The 20,687-nt window shown below is 41.7% G+C and overlaps 1 protein-coding gene across 6 annotated transcripts in view; it reads left to right on the plus strand.

The window, feature by feature from the left end:
- DLGAP1 (discs, large (Drosophila) homolog-associated protein 1) overlaps window positions 1-20,687 on the plus strand; it is a 504,110-nt gene that overhangs the window by 471,273 nt on the left and 12,150 nt on the right. For all 6 annotated transcript variants that reach the window (XM_014938662.1, XM_014938666.1, XM_014938663.1 and 3 more), the window contains 3 exons: window positions 5,153-5,526; window positions 8,653-8,744; window positions 16,148-16,566. In XM_014938662.1, the coding sequence (XP_014794148.1) occupies window positions 5,153-5,526; window positions 8,653-8,744; window positions 16,148-16,566 (885 nt within the window). The remainder of the gene's footprint in view (window positions 1-5,152; window positions 5,527-8,652; window positions 8,745-16,147; window positions 16,567-20,687) is intronic.

Below are 20,687 nucleotides of genomic sequence, written 5' to 3' on the forward strand. Positions count from 1 at the left end.
GCCATGAAGATGACATGGTACAAAGATTTCAGTAGTTCTGATTTGGGATAATGACATCCATAACTCACTCTGGTATTACTCCCTTGGGCAGTTTAGAACTTCTTATGAAAATCTTTATATGTATTTTTAATAGTAAATCACTGCACCCTCAGAAGCCATTTGCTATATGAAAATTTTTTATTAGAAAATGCATGCTCTGTTTTCATACCGATTTTTTGCATGTACAAATTACAGGATTTGAAACCCTATCTCTAAGCATCCCCCCCCAACCCTCAACAAAGTAAGGAAACCAGTGCATGGTAAAGAAAGTAACAGCTCTATTTGAGTCTAACAAGCCAAATCAAGCACTGCACTTCCGTGAGGGGAGCTCGAGGGCTGCAGTTGTGAGGCTCAAGTCTCCTTGGATGTGCCTACATCCATGTTTTGTGTTGCAGTTGTGTGAGGTGCAGGGGCACGGCTGTTAGCACACCTCTTTAACAGACAGTACATCAGAAGACTGAGGTACATCTGTGCGGGGTGGAAGAACTCCTGCTTTGTACCTCAAAACTTAGTTGTGCACAAGTGGTGTCCTTTGCTGCTCCTTTCAAACCATGCAATTAGTCGTTTTCCTCAAGAGAAACACCATTATTTTAATTAACTTTAAATTTGCACTTTAATTTATTCCTGTATTTGTTAACCAAGCATATATGAGACTGCCAAATTAGGAAGATATTGCTTACATATCTCATCCCTTGAATTGTTCAAAGTACTGCATGAATTTGATCTCTTCACAAATAGTAATCTGCCTTGGGGTTCTCCTGAGCACCCATTCACTGAGCTAAAAATCTGTGTTTGCGTGCTGATGTTTGTTCCTGAGGGCTCATCTCCCTAGTGAGCATGTTTAAACAACTGAAGTGCTCTTACAATGAAACATTCAAATTCAAGCCTTTATTATTATGCAATCTGGGATTATTTTTTTTATCATTAGACTTCCTTCTGAACTGGGTGGTTGACACTCCCTGTTCCAAATTCCTGTCCCATGAGCTAGTTGTTTGGAAATACTGGCTAGGAGGACAAACACCATGACTTTTTCTTTTTTTTTTTTTTTTTTTAATGTGGAGAAAGGTGTTTTTCCCTGTGGATTTAATAAAAAAAAAGACCAGTAGATGTGTACGTTCCTATTGTTACCACTAAATTGAATTCTGTGGTTGCTTTTGACTTGCAGACTTTATACGTGCTAAGTCATAGTCATCTCAAGCCTGACTTGCTCGTGTTCTTTTGTAAGAGCAAATTCATGTTTCTCAGGATTTGGATGGAAAGAAATTGCTGAGTATTTGAACTTGACCTGCTGTTGGCATGAGGGGTGCAGTGGGGAGCCAAACTTATTGTTATAAAGAAGAGTAAACCAGTGTGCTGAGGGTCCCAACTCTAGTTGCACTAAAATTATTTTTTTTTTTTTTTTTTTTTTTTTTTAATCTGGAGAAAGTGCTTTTTCACTAGGTATTTGGGATTAAACTGTAACCTGAAGGCAGGTCACAGAAATAGGATAAAGATCAAAATGAAAAGGAGAGCATTGCTTAGTGGATTGATACAGCTGGAAACAGTGGGCCTGATTCAAGGTGCTTTGAGAGTCAAGATTCTTGCACATGACATAACTAGTTTCTGGATTAAACCTTTCATATGCCCTAGGAGTTAAACGTATACCTGCTCCAGCAGCATGTGTGCTCCGGAAAATAATGTGAAAAGCTTCTTTATACTGTGACAAACTGAAGGTTCATATACTTGTTTGCTATTCAGACAACGTTATTTCTGATTAACTCCGTGTCTAAACAATTTTTATGAAAAATTAGACTACTTAGACTTGACTCTCCAGTCAGATCAGTTTCCGTACAGAACTTCGCTCCTTGATCCACGTCCAAGAACATATTTATCAAGGAATTTATACAGCCCTTTAAATTCACTTCCTGATGTGGATTAAGCTAACTTTCATGTGCAAAACCCTTTGAAAGTTCCCTGTGTGTGAAGTGAGGATTTCTCCATCTTTTTCACGCGTCCCGCGATCCTGTAATCTTCTCCCTCAGAGCCCTCCTGCTGGGCGGTCCATCTCTGCTGTGGGACAGCTGGATGGATGAGCTTCCCCTGTGCCCACGGGGACAGAAGAGGATGTGATGGGTCCTCCCCTCACCGACTGAACGCTCAGGCTCTCTTGGCTGCCCAAGGAGAGCGCCGTGGTTTTGTCGTTTTCCCTGGGGAGCGCTCGTTTTGTTTTCCAGCAGCTTAGCATTTAAAATACCGTAGCCACTTGAAAAGCCCACAGATCCTTCAGGGTGCCATGTCACGAGTTGCCAGGTTCTTGAAAGCACCCAGGGAACAACTGATGCACCGAATCCCTTTCGTTGTTGTGCTTCAGCCCTTTGGAGGGCTCAGCCAGCTACAACATTTAGGGAGCAGCTGCCTCCGACAGCGGTGGCCGGAGCGTTGTTGTGTTGTCGTTTCTGCAGAGGAGCGGCGGGAGCTTACATCATTTCCAGTAATGAAGTGCCTGGGGTTCTTTTATGACTTGCACACTCTGCTTCTCCGGGGCTGTACAGTATGTGCTGCGTGACTCCAGGAAACTGAGGATTTGTTTTGACTTGCTAAAAGAGCGTTTGCCATTTCTCCTTACAATTTCACCGTATGACTTGTCAATTCTCTCTCCCCCTTTTAAGAATAACTTCAGATTTAATTAGCTGAGTGCAAACATCTTGCATTGCAGTGTGGATTAGACTCCTCATTGAGTACATTTCCCAACAGAATGAAAGACGTCTTAATCAGGCGTTTCTGTATTTCTGCTGCTGTGTCCAGAGTGCCCGGTGGCTGGCAATAGACAGTTGACTATTGACTCTATTTCTAAGGGAGGGATGATCAGTGATGTGAGGACCAGTCTTGTTAAGGCTTGCTTTTTACTTTTGAAGCTCTCCTACCTAAGAGCACTTCTCAAGTGTGTTTCTTATTCGTTTCCCTCTCTGCTATGTAGGAAAAATGATACGTGCCTTGCTAGGATGTCCTGAAGGTGCTGGCATCTCCCCAGGAGTTCCACAATGACCTTGTCTAGCATATTTTAAATGGGCCAATTTATACTTTGCTGAATTGCAAAGCATCACGGCACACAAACTTCTGTTCAACAGGTTTGGCACTGGCTTCCCGAAGCGTTACCTGGATATACGCGTGTGTATGTGCCTTGAATTCTTCAGTGATGAATTTCCCTTTGCATTTCCACCACTCAGAGGACATTCTCCTGACAACGAACCACCTGGGCTGTTTCTGGGATATCATCACCCAAGCAGCAGCCTGCACAATTCTCCACAAGTCCCGGGGTAGATGTTTGTGCTGCAGCAACAGCAGCTGATTTGCCTGAGCATGCACAGTCACAACAAATGCTTTTTGGCAACATCAAACCCAGTGAAGAACAGCACCACATTCACAATCCCCTTTGAAAAATTGTCATGTTTTCTGGAGTTCCAGGTATTGGTCTTGTCATAAACACTTTAAAAAACATCTTTAACCCTTATCAACTATTCACTTTCCCAGAGTTAAAATTTGACAGCTTCATTTTGAGCCATCTCTTCTCTCAAAGATGCTGTGGTTTCTGTTTGATTCTTCAGAAGTGAATCATAGTTTCAAAACCCTCACTACCTGAGTGAAACACTCTTTTTCCATTAGCATTCAACGTGTTTAACATGGGTTCAGACATGTTATCAGAAACTTATACTAGAGTTCTTTAAAAAAAGTCCCGTGTGATTTCATGCCCTGGAAACACCTTTTACGCTATAACTATTCCTACAGCTATCGGGAGATATGAGGCATATGGATCTGAGCTAGTCAAATTAATACCATAATGGCTTCTGGCTCGACAAGCACGTACCGTGCAAACAGAGAGCAGAACAGCTGTAGCAGAGTTACCTTTTATGTGGGTGGCATAGACGTCTGCCAATTAAAATGATCTGATGAATAATTTCTTGCCATATGATTACTGTTAATAAGAATTTATGTTAACGTGTTTGTGTCTGAACTTTGCACAGGTTCATGCCTGCATTTATTTTCTTAAAAAACAGAGCGTATCATGATTGTTTTTTGTTCTTAATGGACTTTCTTTCCGTGTTTGAAAGCATTCCAGGACTTCAGCAATGCAGAGCTGCCAGTTATCCCTTAAAGGAGGATAGTTTTATCTCCGTGCAGTGCTTTCTGCATGTAATTCTGTAAACACAGGCCAATAGCTTTTAACCTGGGAACCTCAAGCTAATCTTCTAAATCCATATAGAAGCACTCACAAACAGAGCATGGCCTTCGACATATGAAAAGAGTCTTCATAAACTTTTATTAAAGCCGCTGTTGTTGCAAACATTTATACTTAGACTTTGCTTTAAGTAGCCCCACTGACTGACAGGCTTTAGCCATTGACTTCGTTATGCTAACTCCCTGTGTATAAAATTGAGCATTTTTATTCCAGAACTCATATGTTATACTTATGATGAGAAAATTAGGCATGGTGAAATGTTGTTTTAAATATGTCTTACAAAGTGTTTTAAGGTATTTAAGAAGTCTGTGCAACAAGTGAGACATTTTATCGTAAGAAATACACAAGTCCAAGCATGGCGAGAGTTAACAGACTTTGACCAAGGATTTTTCTCTGATCAGAAAAATGTAGTTTAAAATTCTACATAAGCTTAGTAAATACAGTAGGAGAGGGCAGAGAGACAGAAAACAATTGCAATAAAACCGCATGTAGTACAGTTTAGCTAAGATAAGTGGTTAGAGACTCATCATCCTTGTGAATCTAGTTTGGAAGCCATGAAAAGAACAAACATTTTGATAGACTTGTTTCCACAGGACTTAGAACAGTTAGTAGAAAATACACTGGAGAAAACAATCCTAAAAAGGCTAAAGAGGAACTTGACATAGCTTCTTTCCCTCTACTGACAATTCTGCCACTCACATCAGTAGAAACAGAGGACATTGATAAGCAAAGTGTTTCCATGACACTTGCATTGGAGCTTTCAGGGGCTTTTTGGCTAACAGCGTTGTCCTTACGTCTGCTCTGTCCATGCTCACTGGTGCTTTGAGATCAAATTTGTATCCATTTTCCCTATAGCTTCAATAAAACAAGAACTCTCATATATATTTTTTTTTCCAGTGTCATCCTGCATTACCACCTATAAGAAGACACCACCTCCAGTCCCACCAAGAACTACCACCAAACCGTTTATTTCCATCACAGCCCAGAGCAGCACGGAATCTGCCCAAGATGCATACATGGATGGGCATGGACAGAGGGGAGATATCATCAGTCAGTCTGGACTTAGCAACTCCACAGAGAGCTTGGACAGTATGAAGGCACTGACAGCTGCTATTGAAGCTGCCAATGCGCAGATCCATGGCCCTGCAAGTCAACATGTAGGGAACAATACTGCCACCGTCACCACCACCACAACCATTGCCACCGTCGCAGTAGAAGACAGAAAGAAGGACCACTTCAAGAAAAACAGATGCTTATCTATTGGAATTCAGGTGTGGTATGGGATGTGGGTTATATGCCTGCCATCGGTTTGGATTTCTACATTCATTTTACTGCTCATTATGCAATGTTTTGTGTATTTTTCTTCTTTTCCTGACAGGTACCTATGTAGAAATTACAGCACCATAATCATTCCGTGTGGTACTAATGATGTTTTACTAATTTATCGTTAAAAAAAATCAGACGCGAGGACTTGTTTAAGTCTCCTTGCTGTTTGTTATTCAGCTCTGTTAAATTACACACATGAGCACTAATCTATGAATCATAACACAGCGGGGGTCAGAAAGGCATGAATTAAATCATTGAAAGGGAATGTGTAAAACAATGATTTACATTACACTATCACCCAAAAAATATTTTCATCCAGCCTCACGGAATTAATTGTCACTGCTTATTCATGCATTTCATAATGACTGGTAGCCACTTGAATGAGGCAGCATTGTTCCTATCTCAGCCACAGGAGCAGAGGATAAGTTCCTTCTGATTTGCCCTTGTTAAAGAAAATTACCTTTTGTTACCTCTAGTGGAATGAAACAAGAAAACTAACCCTGCCAGAGTTCACTCCTAGTTGCAGAAAGGAGAAGAGCAAATAAACTAGACCAATTTAATCTGCTTTCCTAATTAATCTTTCCCATACCCTCTAAAAAGAATGTGCACAGGACTATCTGCTCGCAGGATTAGTTTTTGCAACAAAGTAGTTGAGTTTACAATCAACTGAGAATCAACACAGGTTTTGATGGGAGATGAATCCCAGGCAAATAGAATAGCAATCCACAGCTTATCAGCCTTCACAAGAAGACATGAGTTTTTTTTCCTTGCAGATGGAGGTTGTAAGCACAGCACTATGTGCCTGGACAGGTTTATCTGATTAGCAAAGCCTAAGAACTTACCGGCAAATCTCTGCATCAGCCCGATGAGATGAGAAGCGCTGTGTAGAAGTATGCCATCCCAGGGGCAGCTCCTGGGGAAGCTGTGACTTTCCTCTTACTTCTTCTTGGAAGGGCAATAATTACTATTGCCTGTGGGTTCAGTTTACTGCCTTTGTTGTAGCCTTTTCCTGCTTCACAGCTGTTTGTTTTGGGCATATTCTGAAAGAAAAGCTGATACTCAGTGTTAAACACAAGAGCAAGATCCAGGTGGGACGGGGATAGAGGAAAGCTCTTCTATTACTTATTCCCATACTCAGCCAAGCCTAAGGTGCCGTTTTATTGTTGTAAACCCTTATTTTACCGAGCAAAACAATACAGACTCCTTAGCAGGCAAACACCCTGTGCCGTAATGGGCAGGAAGAAATAATTTCCACATTTGCAGAAGCCAAGAAGCAATGGTAATGTGGTATAGGGGCCTCAGTTTCCTGAGATCTGAGTAAACCAGAGCCTCAAATGCAGTTCAAGCCTTTGAAAATCTCCCTCCAAAATTTTGAGATTTACAGATGACCGGCATAATCGTATGTGAAAGCTGCCTGGGGACGGTACGTGAGGAGGTGCACACGTTTTTGTGTGCAAACCAGTGGAGATGCCTAAAGAAGAGATTACCTGAAGCGAAACCTTCAGCAGTGATACAGCCACTCAGGATTCCTGCCCATGCACCATGCCACCCTCCCAGCTGTGCCCGTCAGTGAGATTTTTAGAGTCAGATAGGCTTCACAAATAAAAGAAAACTGCTTTGCCAGTCTGCTGTCTGGCCCATTTTGCAGCATCATTGCACAAGCAGTCGTGCTGGTACGGCTGAAGGAGTAGTGTGGGAGTGGAAATACTGTAAGATTGCTGTTGCCAGAAATTACTTCTCTTAGAGACAACTGCCCTAAAATAGGTAGGTAGGCTGTCAGCTCTCTGACTAGCAGTGTGAAGGCAGTCAGTCTCTCTCCGCTGCTAAGGGAGCCTAGTCTAGGCTTAGACTGAACTCAGACTGGGTATACACTTTATAGTCTGGCCCATCTCTGTCAAGCAGGGCAAGCTGCTTTAGTCAGAAGCATACTCTTAGTTTGCTTCCTCCTCTAATAAATAAACCTAATGTGCACTTGTAATGAACCTCCTTGCGTGTCCTCAGTCACTCTTAGGACTCCACAGGTCTTTTCTGCAAATCTGTTTAGCAAACAAGTAAAGTAGAGCAAAGCAAAGAAAAACTCTTCCATCAAAAGGTTGCGTTTCTGTCAGTTATGGGATTTAAGGTGTAGTTATCTCCCCAAAAGCCTCAGGATCAGGTAAGTACTTCACTGAGGAGCTCTGTCACTCCCATCCCTCCTTGAGTACTTTTCCTGCATAGCTGTTAAATTTGCTCCCAAGGACAAGCTTACTTACTGGTGGAACAGATGCTAACTACAGCTGGAGATTTTGTACACCCAAGATCAGGGTGGTCCACAGGTCACTTCATAACACTGCTGTGGTCCAAAAATCCTGTGTGCTGGAATTTTTTTTTTTCCTTGTATGGCTGACAATGTCATCTACAGAATTGGGAGTTAACAGTTACACTGATTGGACCCAGAAGTCTGTGATTTTGCTCAAAGACACACCTGTGGTTAAATGTTAACTTTATGCCATTGGTATAAATCTCTTCACCGGGAAGGAGAGGTGGTGTAAAGTTCCTGCCTGTGTTCCTGGGGACCACCTGTTTGCATGATGAAGCAGTAAAGGAAATGCATTCTGCAGCATAAATGCTGCATCTGCTTTCTTTAAATCTTATCTGTACAGTGCTCTGATGCAGGGCACTAATATTTAAGCAAAATAAACACATTGTTTTGACATGAGTTCACATACACATGCACATACAGACTAGCAGGTAAAATGCAACAAATGGTGGAGAGCAGCAAGTGGAGTTAGAGCTGCTCAGAGATTTGCTCTGGCAAATGTGAGCATCCAGCCTCCATAAAATACTGCATAAACTCCATCTGCATTTTTCAGGCCAATTGTTGTCTTAACAGAAATGCTTTACAGATTAACAAGAATTATGAATATTCACTAATAACATCAGAAATGGGCACAGCACACCTCTGACTAGATGAAGGTACTTATGTGCAGGCTCTTAGTAGTTATCATGCATAGAAATTGTAAGCAGCTGGGTGAAATCTCTGCTAAAATACATTCTAATTAGCTGTTTGGTTTTGTTGTGTTTTTTTTAAGGTTGATGGTGCTGAAGAATCCACCAAATCAGGTGAAAATAAAGCAACCAGTAAGTTCCAGTCCATAGGAGTTCAAGTAGAGGAGGAGAAGTGGTGAGTAAAAGTTAATACTGTTTTTCTAAAGTAAATAATTATGCCACAACTAATTTTTAAGAGCCCTAGTTCCTGCACGCATAACCATATAAACTTGCTTCCTGGATGAATTCTTAGATCACCCAGCTGAAAAGTCGAGTCTTAGAAATGTTGTAGCTCTTATTTCTCAGAGGGGATTTTTCAGAACTGGAAGAAAAGCACCACATATTTTGAAGGTCAAAATACTTTTAATAAGCTCTTTTCCCCCGGAAAATCTACCTAAACAGCAGAAGGTGGTGCAGGTGGAGTACTAGTCTCGGGATGGCTGCAGCAGCATAGAGTCGATGGGGAAGTTCACCTTGTTTTTCAGCAGAATAATTTCAGCCACGTGGAGCAGTGCAGTGGCAGAGCCAAACTGCTTGCTTTTGCTCAGGTATCTCACCCAGACATCTCTGCATTACAACGGCTCCCTTGCAAAAAAAAATTGTTGAGATTAAAAAGCAAGCCTCTAAAACTCGGTTCTCTCTCCAATCTGCAGTGTGACCTTAATTAGTAAATAAATATGCTCCAATAAAAATGAAAAAATATAGAATATTTTAGAATATGTGTATATATAGAATATATATAAAACAATAGAATAGTCTTCAAGGTTTATGTTTCTTTTGGATGACACACTGCAGTTACATTGCAGGGCTGCATAACAGTGCCTGGCCCTTTCTAGACATGTAACGTTTCTGAGTGCTTGACCACGTCTGCAAACCCTAATTCCTAGGTCCCTAATCTGGACTCGAAGCCAGACTCTCCCCTGGTCTGTGAGCGTGGTGGCCTCCCCACTGCTGCTCCAGCTGCAAGTGCCCACTCAAGCCTTTGGTCATTTTTCCCAAGCCATTTGGGCACAGTGTGACTTTCAGATCCTGGAGCTGTTTTGTTGATAACTCGCTGTACCTTATCGTAGGAGAAGCCTCAGGGCAGCATGGCTTGTCAGTGAGGGAAGAGTCACCCTTGCAACCTCTCCAGAGAAAACCTGGGTGCAGCAAATCTGAGCTGACAAAAGCAGGGCCCTCTGCCCTCCTCTGGCCCACCGACAGCAGTAGCAAGTGGAGGAGATGCCCATTTTCACACTGGTTTTTTCCTACTTTTGCTAAAAATACTCAAAAATAACATGTTATCTACACCGTTTTCAATTCAACAAAATCTCCCCATAACGTAGCACAGTGTTTTCCTGTGGTTTTAAAAGACTGAAGTGATATCAGCAAAAAGAAATGTGATTTTGCAATGACCCTGCTAGGCTGTTACCAAGTTCCTCATTAACCTGCTAAAACATCTCTTGCTGGCAGACATTTCTTTATGTGTTAGACCTTAGCCTCATTTACCCACAACTCTTCCAGCACTAGATAAATGAGCACATTAGAATAGATGCTGAAGGACTATTTCCCTTCAGTCTGAGCACAAAGGAAATAACTACCCCAAAAGCCCAAGCCTCCCTCTCCCCTCAAAAAAAAAAACAAAAAACCAACAACCAAAAAAACCCAGAAAAACAAAGAAAGAAAGAAAAGGCTGTTTGTAAATACCTTACTTCCAAAGTCCTTTTTCTATTGCAGTTTTTATTGCTCCAGAGAAAAAGGTAAGGTTTGCCTGTGAGAGTCTGCCCTGAGAAAGCACTATTTCTGCATTACCTACTGACAGCTGTGTTTGGGGGTTTCCTTGCTGATAAAGTTGAGGTTGCTGCTGTTTGGAGCAGACCGGCAAGCAGCAATCTATCACGGACTTTCAGAAGTGAACTAGCTGATAAATCCTTAGAAAATGAGTGCACTCAAGACACAAAGGGCTTATCATCACAGTTTGGCACTCATATTCCTTTTTTTTTTTTTTTTTTTTTTTTTTTTTTATAACGCAGCAGAGCACAATGTATTGATTATCTGTTACAGGAACAGAATTGTAAATACAGAGCATTCTTCCCTGCCCCTGCACCATAACATCTGCAGAGCCACAGAAAAGCCCTTTTGAGTTGAATCTTTGACAAATGAATGTTTTTAAAAATCTTTCGGGCTTCAGAAATGTTAAATACATATCAAATAAGAAGAGAAGAGTGACACAGCAAGGAGGATAAAAACAGTCAATTGATCGTGTTTACATGAATACACGTAAATTGATTATGTTTACATGAATACATGTAAATTGATCAGTCTAAGGCATTGAATGCACTGTTACAAAACAGGGAAGCTCTTTGCTTAATGCACCAAAAGCCTACCATACAAAATTGGTTTCACTCCTCTTCTTTACTTCCTGTCCTTTCCTCCTCCTTTCCCTCACCTGGTATGACTTGTCATTCTCACACTAAGGAGTCTTACCTCATCGTGTCCTTTTAAATATCCCTGCTTCTGTGCTTGAACCCAGTAAGACAAAAAGGTTTTGTCTCTGTCTCTTGATCTAAAGTAGCTCAAAACCAGATCATCTTCAGAGGACAGCTCTATCTCTTCCATCTCCACTCAGACCTTTCATTAGCCCCTCACTCTCTGTAACCTGGGCTTCCTGCCAAGACAGATGACTCTGAGTCCTCCTCCTCTTGTGCTGCTCAAAGGATAAATGCCCCTACCGCTACCTGACCACATTACAGCTGAATCCATCACTGCTATTCATCTTATCCTCAGTTCTTTATGCTGCCTGCTCTCAATAATCTTTTTCGTACCCATTTCCTAAGTGCAGCTCTACAATTTCTAGCATTTATATAGAGTACCTGTGTCCAGTCCTTCTCGTGGAAAAAAACTGGTATGCATTTCTTTAAAGGGTAACCACATGATCTTCCTGCTGTTATTCTCTTATCTCGCACCTGATCTCCCCCATGATACTAACAAAACACCCACCAAAAGGTTCTTCCCTTTTCCTCACATGACCCACCTTTTCCAGGGCAATTTTGAAATGTGTATCTAATGAGTCTAATCAATGCAATCTCAGGCCACTTCCATTTCAGCTTGCTTGTCCTTTCTTTCTACCTGTGACTTCTTGACCTCAAGGGACCACCTTCCATTCCTCACTTACAGAAGATAATTGAGTGGTTGGAAGTCAACAAGTTCTACTGAACCAGAAAAGAAGTCATATATTGTGCCAGGCCAATTAGCACACATTCTGATTGAACAAGGGGCTGTCAGTCCCATAGCTCTGTAATCACTTTTAGTCACTCTTGCAGGAGTTAGCAAACGTGGTACCATGTCCTCTAATGTCAGGATCTTTGGCTGTAGGTCTTCAAGCTACACAATCTTGTGCGCTTTGCTCTATCCCTACCCCTTCTGCAGTTTGTTTTCTTCCACTAACCTTAGCAGTGAAGCCAACAACAAAGGAAGAGTAAAGCCAGTGGGTAAAGTGAGGCAGACTGAATGTAATGTAGGTGCCTCTGAGGCTCACTGTGCATCGATTGGTTTGAAAACTAGAGCTTTTCTAGGTTTTGCAGGTTTTTTTTAGGGAAGAAAGAAGTTATCTGAGTTGAAATGTAAACATGTTTTTCAAGAGAAAGCAAAGGAAGACTTAGAAACAGAGAACCAAATGCTGACAAGTGACCCTGCTGTTGCTGTTCAAAACACATTGTGCTGTTGTTCTCCATACTGGTTTATCCAGTCTGAGGTTTCATGGCTTTCTGCACCTTAGGCCAGATATCTGCTGCAGTTCTCTGAAGCTGTAATTATTACACCTTGTGCCTGCAGGGCACAACTGATTACAAAAGCGCCAAGCCTGAAAGCAGAAGCAGCAGCAAATCTCTGTTTTTAACAATTACCAGCAATTTATGAAAAAAATAGTTTTTAGGTGGACCTGTGAATACTTTGTATGTGTAGAAACAGTGAAAACTTAGGCATTAGCTTCAGCAGCTGTCCTGTGGTACAGAGTTTCAACTCAGAGCAAAACCAAAAAAAAGACTCATGTGGGACACAAATGGTATTTTGTAAGAGTAAAACATCCTGGAAGTGAGTGAGGAAGCTATGTCAGAGACTAAAATTACCATCTATTAGGCATTTATATAGATCTGCTAGAGGCAGATAGTGGGTGCCTTCCTGCATTTCCATTTCATTCAACATACATTTCCTTGAGAGTATTTTTTTAATTTTGAACTGATGCTGTATTCTATTGCCAAGTTGTTTTTCGTTTGAAGACAGACAGGTTACACAATTCAGTGCCAAGAATCTGTCAAGCAAGCCTGTAGTATACTATTATATAGATAAAACAAAGGCAAAAAAAGTAGGTCATTCTATTTTATTTGTTGAGCAGTCTGGTTTTGGTGGTACTAGCTCATATTGAACCCAGTAAGAGTACACTCCTGAAAGCTTTGAAATGTAGTGCCTACAGCAATACATCCTTTTGGCAAGTAGACCTTGATGTTTTCACATTTGGGATTTGGTGTACACTGAAAAGTCAGGGTGTTAACTGAAAATAGGAACGGTCATCTAAAATAGAAGGATAACAGAGTCTAGAGCACTGGGTAAAGTAGAAGACGGCTGTGATGTGGAGGTAGGGGCACAGAGAAGAACAAGGCTGGATTAAGAGATTTGTTTTTCTCTCCAGTACCCTGGAAGGTGTGGAAGAGTACACCGTGTACTGATGCCTTGGCTCTCAGTGAACCCTGACAAAATGACTGAAAAGAAATCCTGTGTGATGAGCATGTGCCTGTGTCTGTGTGTGTGTATGCATGCACGCACTTCAGTGCAGATAAGGGATTTGTCAGGTTGGTGGCCAAATTAAAGCCATTTTTTAAAAATTAGCGCAGACTGGACCAAACGATTTTCATTGTAATGTCAACCTACAGCTATAGTCTTTCTAACCACTAATACCAGTCTAACAGCTTTTCTTTGCCAGGGACCAGTAGCAGATACTTAGAAGTATAAAGCAGTATGTGTAAAGGAAAAGTATAAAGGGTGTGTATAAAGCACTACTTCTCCCAGTAGACCTTCCTAATTTAGCAGTCTGTTGTTTGGGGACTTCCTAAACCAGATATGACATCTGTGTAATAGCTCTTCCTGGACCTATCTCCTGTGAATTTGATCAAGTTCTCTTTGAACCTATTTTTACCTTTGGTTTTCCCAGGATCCTGTGGCCATTTAATTACACATTGTGTGAAGAAGTGCTTCCTTTTGCTAGATTTAAATCTTTAGAGCTCTAAGCCTTGTAACTGGCTGCCTTCCTCCCCACAGTTCTTGCACTCTGAGAAATGGTGTAACATCACCTAGCAGGGGTTTCATAGGGCTCATGTCCCTCCTCAGCCATCTGTTTTCTAAAGCAAGAAATCTTTTTCCTCCTATGGAAGCCATATCGTAACTCCAATGATCCTTATCCTCCCTTTTGAATTTTTTCTGCTGTATCAGTCTGTAGCAAAAATGCTTTGCTCTGCTTGTTCAAAGGATAAATACTACCAAGCTGAAGAGTTCTGCTCGCTCCATATTTTTCAGTTTGCTGCTGCATGTTGTTCAAAACTACAGTGGCATAATAGTGACTTTTGCATTGTTTAACAACACCTGTTTCAAAAGAGCTGCAAGTGGCAGGTGCTACATTAAAATGTTTATATTCTAGGCCATTATTTAAAAAATGCACAGAATCTAAGTTTTCCAGGGATTGGTGCATCTGAGAAGCTACCTGTAGCTTTCTTCTGCAGAAGAATTGGTGTCTTTTATTAATCATCGAAGAACCCTTCTCAACTCCTGTTTTGCTTGGCTCTGCTCCTCTCAAAGCCTCAGATCAGCTGCCACTAATTTCCTCCATCAGCAGGACCTGGTACAGTCTTCCTGAAGGCTGCTGCGCTCCTCCTGAGGTATCTGGTTGCACCAAGTATCTAGGACATCAAATTCTTCCTCAGCATCCTCATTCCTCAGTCTGATCCCTCTCCAGCTGCAGACTGAATACACTTGATGAAGTTTTGCTGTCAGTTGCACTTGTCTAATGGGCTATTGCTCTTCAGTGGAAGGTGGAATATAAACGGAGTAAAGTGGTGCCCAGCATCCAGCTCCACTGTCTCTTCAGCATTTTCATTGCTGCTTGAGCTCCAACTAAAAAATAGAACTGATAAGGGCAAAAGAGCCAAAATATCGCAGGAAAATGGGTCCTTACACTGTTTTCAAGAGTAAATGTGAGATTATAAACAAATTAGAGCAAAGTACCAGCTGCATGAGTGCTCAGGCATCCTGTACTAGTGAGAAGGAGAGGGAAACTGTCCCCATTCAGTTCAAAACTATGCCCATTCTGGAGCCTAAAAATTACTAATTTCGGTAACATATCTTAATTAGTTCATAATTCTACCTTCTTTATCTCCTTTCATCATGTGGCAAGACAGATGTCTGCCTCTTCTGTATTTTTCCTGTGTTCCTCAGTGTACCAGTTTCTTGAGTTACCCCGATTCTCTAATTATTTGCCTGCAGATTTTCCACTCATTCTCTCCACAGTTTACTGCTTGCCATATCTGCTCTCACTACCACCAACAGCATTAGGTGTCTCTCACTCCTTACACTTCCCTCTGCTCCCTCTCTATCAATCAGCCTCTTCACCTCAGGTCTCTGGGACTGTAGAATTTGGAGTGCTGTTTACTTAAAGAAAAAACACCCAAACCAAAAGCCCCAAACCGCCTCTCTCCCCTGCTTTTGCCATTACCCTCAGGGTTTGCTCTCTGCCCTCAGAGGCTCCAGCATAGGGAAGCCACACAAGGTGAAATGAAGCTGCCTACAGGGTTAGCAGCCATCACGATGAGGGTAACAGAGACAGCGACTGAGAGCGCTAGCTTTGGTGAAAAAAAGACCATTTTGAAACTGGAGGTTGATTGTGAAAACCAAAACATTTGAACACTATGAATGAGCATTAAAATTGTGAGAGATGACAGCGGTATTGGCAGGTACGTAATTGGGAAGAGTAATTATGAAGAAGCAATACAAAATGCTTCTCTGGTTTAAAAATATCATCTTTATAAATGGAATGTATAACATTATGTAGATAGTGGATTCATTGGTATTACTATGTTAACAGTCTCACATGTGTGATCTTTAAATGTGGCTTGTGAGTTTGGGTGTGCAACTTTAAAGGAATGTGAGTTTTAGAAGTTGCAAGATAAGCCACTTCTTGAAATTGGGCCCCTTCCACTTTTCGCTAATTGGTACTACTGACTAGCTGTCTCTTGGGCTAGCTTCTGACTTTGTTAAACCACACAACAATTAGGGGTACTTGCCTCAATAAACAGTGAGCTTGAAGGGAAAAAAAAAAAAAAGAGACTTGTTTGTTTGTTGGCTTGCAATAAGAAAATAAGTTTATGCTGATCCTTTCAAGAAAAAGCACCTGAGTGTAGCACTGAGAGCCCTGACTGCCAGTCTTGGGAGGAGTGGCAGAATCTTAATACGTCCTTTCTTACTGAGTTAGCTGGAAAAAGCTTTCTAAACATTTTATGTTTGTGCTCTCCAAAGCTTTCGCAGGTTTACACGATCTAATAGTGTAACAACAGCTGTGCAAGCAGACCTGGATTTCCATGAGAACTTTGAAATAATCGACCCTCAAGAGGACAATACGTGTTCTGGACAAATATCAAGACAATTTTCCCGAGATGCAAGCACCTCTACCGTTAGCATACAAGGGTCAGGAAACCACTACCATGCATGTGCAGTGGATGATGACTTTGATACAGATTTTGATCCGTCAATTTTACCTCCTCCTGACCCCTGGATTGACTCTATCACCGAAGATCCTCTGGAAGCTGTTCAAAGGTCAGTGTGCCCCCGAGATGGCCACTGGTTCCTGAAGCTACTTCAGGCAGAGAGAGATCGTATGGAGGGCTGGTGCCAACAGATGGAGAGAGAAGAACGGGAAAACAACTTACCTGAGGACAGTAAGTAACTGCATACAATAATATTGAAACTATTTAAAAAGTATTTAATATAGGTCAAGTTTACTCCAGTGAATTCTGTATCGTACCCTTTCTTATTTAGCTAATGAAGCTATGGTTGTGATTCTCAAAAGGATCGTATGTATGTATATAATAATCCTTATTAAAGTTGACAGGGAATGCAAATGCTCAGCACTTCTGAAACTCCAGCAGTATTAGCTTTTGGGATTGCATAGTTCAACGGATAATTAGAAGATCATGGTTAGGGATCTTGTAGTATTAATGTTTCTTAACTTTTCATTTGAAATCACTTCTCATAACCTTAGAATATAATTGAACAGATTCTAGCTCTTTTTCATTAAATTCATATTTTAGTTGCCTTTTTAGATGGTGATTGGCATCAGAGTCTTCAGATGCTTCTGCCAGCTGAGATTTCAGTTGTGCTTCCAAGTTGTTCTCCCTGTCTTCCCCTCTCAAGTCTCCCTTCATCTCCCCTGCAGTTCTCATTCCTCTTTGATCTTCCACGTAAAACAAGCTTTCTGTATTCTATGATAAAACACACGCACATGCAGACTACATCTCAGCTGTCACTGCTGCCAGAAGTGTTATCCCACCTGTAAGCTAATGGGAATGTCTAGTAAGCCTTCATTAATAAGAGGGGTTGGGTAGCTCATGTCTTATTAATTCACTCTAGTTGGGGAAAAAGACCTGAACATGTGCCTCCCTGACCAGAATTTTTTCTCCCAGTAAAAACTGAAGTTTTTTCCATTTACTTCCATTACAAGGAGCAGTACTATTGATAGCTGTCAACTTTGGGACATAGGTAAACCTGTGAGCTTAGGAGCGTGCTTCTTGTAAATGAAGCTTTTTCAAATTCTAGCAGGGAACTTCTAGGAAACACTAAGGAGCATCTGCATATAGAGAGTTCAGTATTGTATAATTTAGGTACACCTAAGCGTATTTTCATGGATATACAAATAAAACTTTTCCAACCCCCAAATTAGCTCATACCAAAGTACTACCTCAGCTCCAAGATTGCTTTTTCCAAATTTCTAACCCTTCCTCTCAAGAAACGAGGTGCTAGAATTATTCTGAGATGTCAAGATTTATGGAAAAAGGAATTAACATTGGTAAAAATATATTTTTTTAAAATTCTTTGAAATGTATAAGCTGTTTCTGCTGGAACATTCCATTCAACCCAATAAAAGAAATAACCATAGACAAGTTTGATATAGATAGGTAGTTAGACATTACTGTAAGCAATTGGAAATTGACTTCTAATGGAATGTATGAAATAACCTTAGCATTAAGGTATGGTGTATTAAGGCTTTCTATTTCTACAAAATTTCAATTATATAATGGGATAACAATTTATTCTTTCTGAGAGAAAAATATCAAAGGATTAGCCCTCAAAGCAGATCCACATTCCCCAAGTTTTAGAGAATTTGATCCTCATTTTTAATTTACACCATCAGTACATTCAAAAATATCTCTGAACATGTATCAAAATACAAAGGTTTTCTGTTGTTGGTATGTAAGAAATCAACTCCGTGAACTAAGACATTTTAGATTGTAAAAGAAGTGTGAACACATAACAAATAGAAATACACATTTGTAAGTCCAAACTATAAAACCCACTTGCTTTCTTGTTGCAACAACAACATCTATGGGATGTATGAAAGACGTTTTCTACAATGATGGTGGTAAGACACTGGAACAGGTTGTCCAGAGAAGTTGTGGATGCCCCATCCCTGAAAATGTTTAAGACCAGGCTGGATGGGGCTTTGAGCAACCTGGTCTAGAGAGGGGTGACCCTGCTGGTGGCAGGGAGGTTGGTCTGGATGATCCTTAAAGGTCCGTTCTGACCCAAACCGTTCTGTGATTCTATGATACTATGAACTGGTAATAATGGAAAAAACTACAAATCATAAAATGATGTTTTATATATCTTATTTCATTTGTGCACACATATTTCATTTGTGCACCAAAGTAGTTATTCACCTTGGGAAAAGAACATGAAGTGAATTTCACAAGGCTGATACCTGCAGAACATGTATATCCATGTACAGAATTTTCTCTCAGTGTCTTTGGTATATAGGGGTCTTTTTAAATTAAAGGAGTCTTCTTTGAGCAACAGTGGGAGAAGTCAGTTAAGGGGAAGGAAAAGGAATGCTTAGGCTGGCAGTTCCCAATGCCTCCTTACAGCACACATGGCGTGTGTCCCGTGGATTATTCCTCCTCTTCATTTTTCTGACCGGCACTTCCAAGTCACAGGAGATAGGACAAGGGGAAATGGCCTCAGGTTGTGCCAGGGGAGGTTTAGATTGGATATTAGGAAACATTTCTTCACGGAAAGGGTTATCAAGCATTGGAATAGGCTGCCCAGGGCAGTGGTTGAGGCACCATCCCTGGAGGTGTTCAAAAGACGGGTTGACATGGTCCTCAAGAATATGGTTTAGTGATTTTTTTATTGCTTATTTCTTATTTATTTTTTTGTCAGAGTTAGGTTGATGGTTGGACTAGATGATCTTTAAGGTCCCTTCCAACCTAGACGATTCTATGATTCTATGATTCTTGTGATTGCTGGAAACAGGAGGAGGAACGGGGTCACTCACGTTTTGGGGTCACTGGTGAGGTACTGACGTCAGTGTGATGTCATCAGTGGCCCCAGCACACGGCAGCTGCCTCCCGTGGAGGCTGTGCAGGGCTTTCCACTGCGGCTCCGCAGCCCCGCTCTACCTGGTGCCAAGGAAAAGCATATGGTTGGGGCCACACTGCCCGCTCAGCAGCGCCAGAAACAAAAGCCTGGCTGTTACAAACCCTGCCCTGAAATATATATCTTTTTCATCCATCTATAAACTTTGAAGAGAGGCAGAAAAGGAGAAGAAGAGGTGTGTTTGCTTTGGTTTTCCTAATGAAATATAACCAGAGCAGGGGAACGCATCCTTTGTTTTCCACCTGACATCCCCAGCGTGTGTTTGGCCAGATAACAAAATAAGGAGAACGTGTGATGAGCGAGGTTTTCTTGGTGCCATGGCAGCTGACAGAGGGCTCGTCCCCCCAGCGCTGGGCGTAAAACGATCCCCGCTTCCCCCAGACAATGCGGCCCTTGTGCGGAACAGCTGTCTCGGGGAGCTGGCTCGCTGCTGTTTGACAGTGGCTCGTACGTTACATGGATACGTTGGGCATTATCTACCCGGGAATGAATCTACCAGATGGGACTGAATGTTTCTAGCTGGGGAATGGAGTCTGCCGCTGTGTATAAAAACAAGCCGTGGTTCAGTGGCTGCACGATGAAATGCCAATATAGAGAGAACCGTGGCTCCCCTCCCGCCATCAATTATTTATTGTGTAGTATATTCTGTGTTTATCTGAAATCGTTTTCTGATAAAACCACGGCGTGTGTAACAGGCGGATGAACACCACTCGCGCTTTACGCTAGGACACTTGATATGCTTTCCGTGTATTTTGCTGTTATGGGGACATTGGCTGCAAGCTCTAGGGCTCTCATAAAAAAAAACAGGTATTAGAGAGATGAGGTTAAATACCTTGTGAGAATTGATTGACACTTTGGATTAGACCTCAAGTGAAATCAATTGTTTACTTTTTTTTTTCGGTTTGTTTTCTCCTCCTGCCTCGCCGCTGATGTCGGTGACTTTTGGCTCAGGCATCTGGAGTAACCATTTACACACAGAATTAGCAGCAACAGGCCTGGCTCCCCGGGTAGCACTGCAGCCATGGAAGCAGGAACATACACCTGAATGTATGTCCTAGCCTGGTTCTGCTGGATTTTTTGCTGTCATTTTTATTTCACATGGGGCGTTAACCTTTCTGGAAGAGCCGGGGGGCTTCATTTTGTCCCCCCATCTTCAGAAATCAGAGACTCATAGAATGGTCCAGGCCAGAAGGGACCTCCGAAGGTCATCTAGTCCGACCTCCCCACAGTCAGCAGGGACACCCCCAACTAGACCAGGTTGCCCAGGGCCTCATTGAGCCTCACCTTGAGTATCTCCAGGGAAGGGGCCTCAACCCCCTCCCTGGGCAACCTGTTCCAGTGCTCCACCACCCTCACAGTAAAGAACTTGTTCCTAATATCCAATCTAAATCTGCCCTTTCCCAACTTA

The sequence above is a fragment of the Calidris pugnax genome, unplaced genomic scaffold (assembly GCF_001431845.1).
Source record: "Calidris pugnax isolate Ruff unplaced genomic scaffold, ASM143184v1 scaffold13, whole genome shotgun sequence".
NCBI classification, from domain to species: domain Eukaryota; kingdom Metazoa; phylum Chordata; class Aves; order Charadriiformes; family Scolopacidae; genus Calidris; species Calidris pugnax.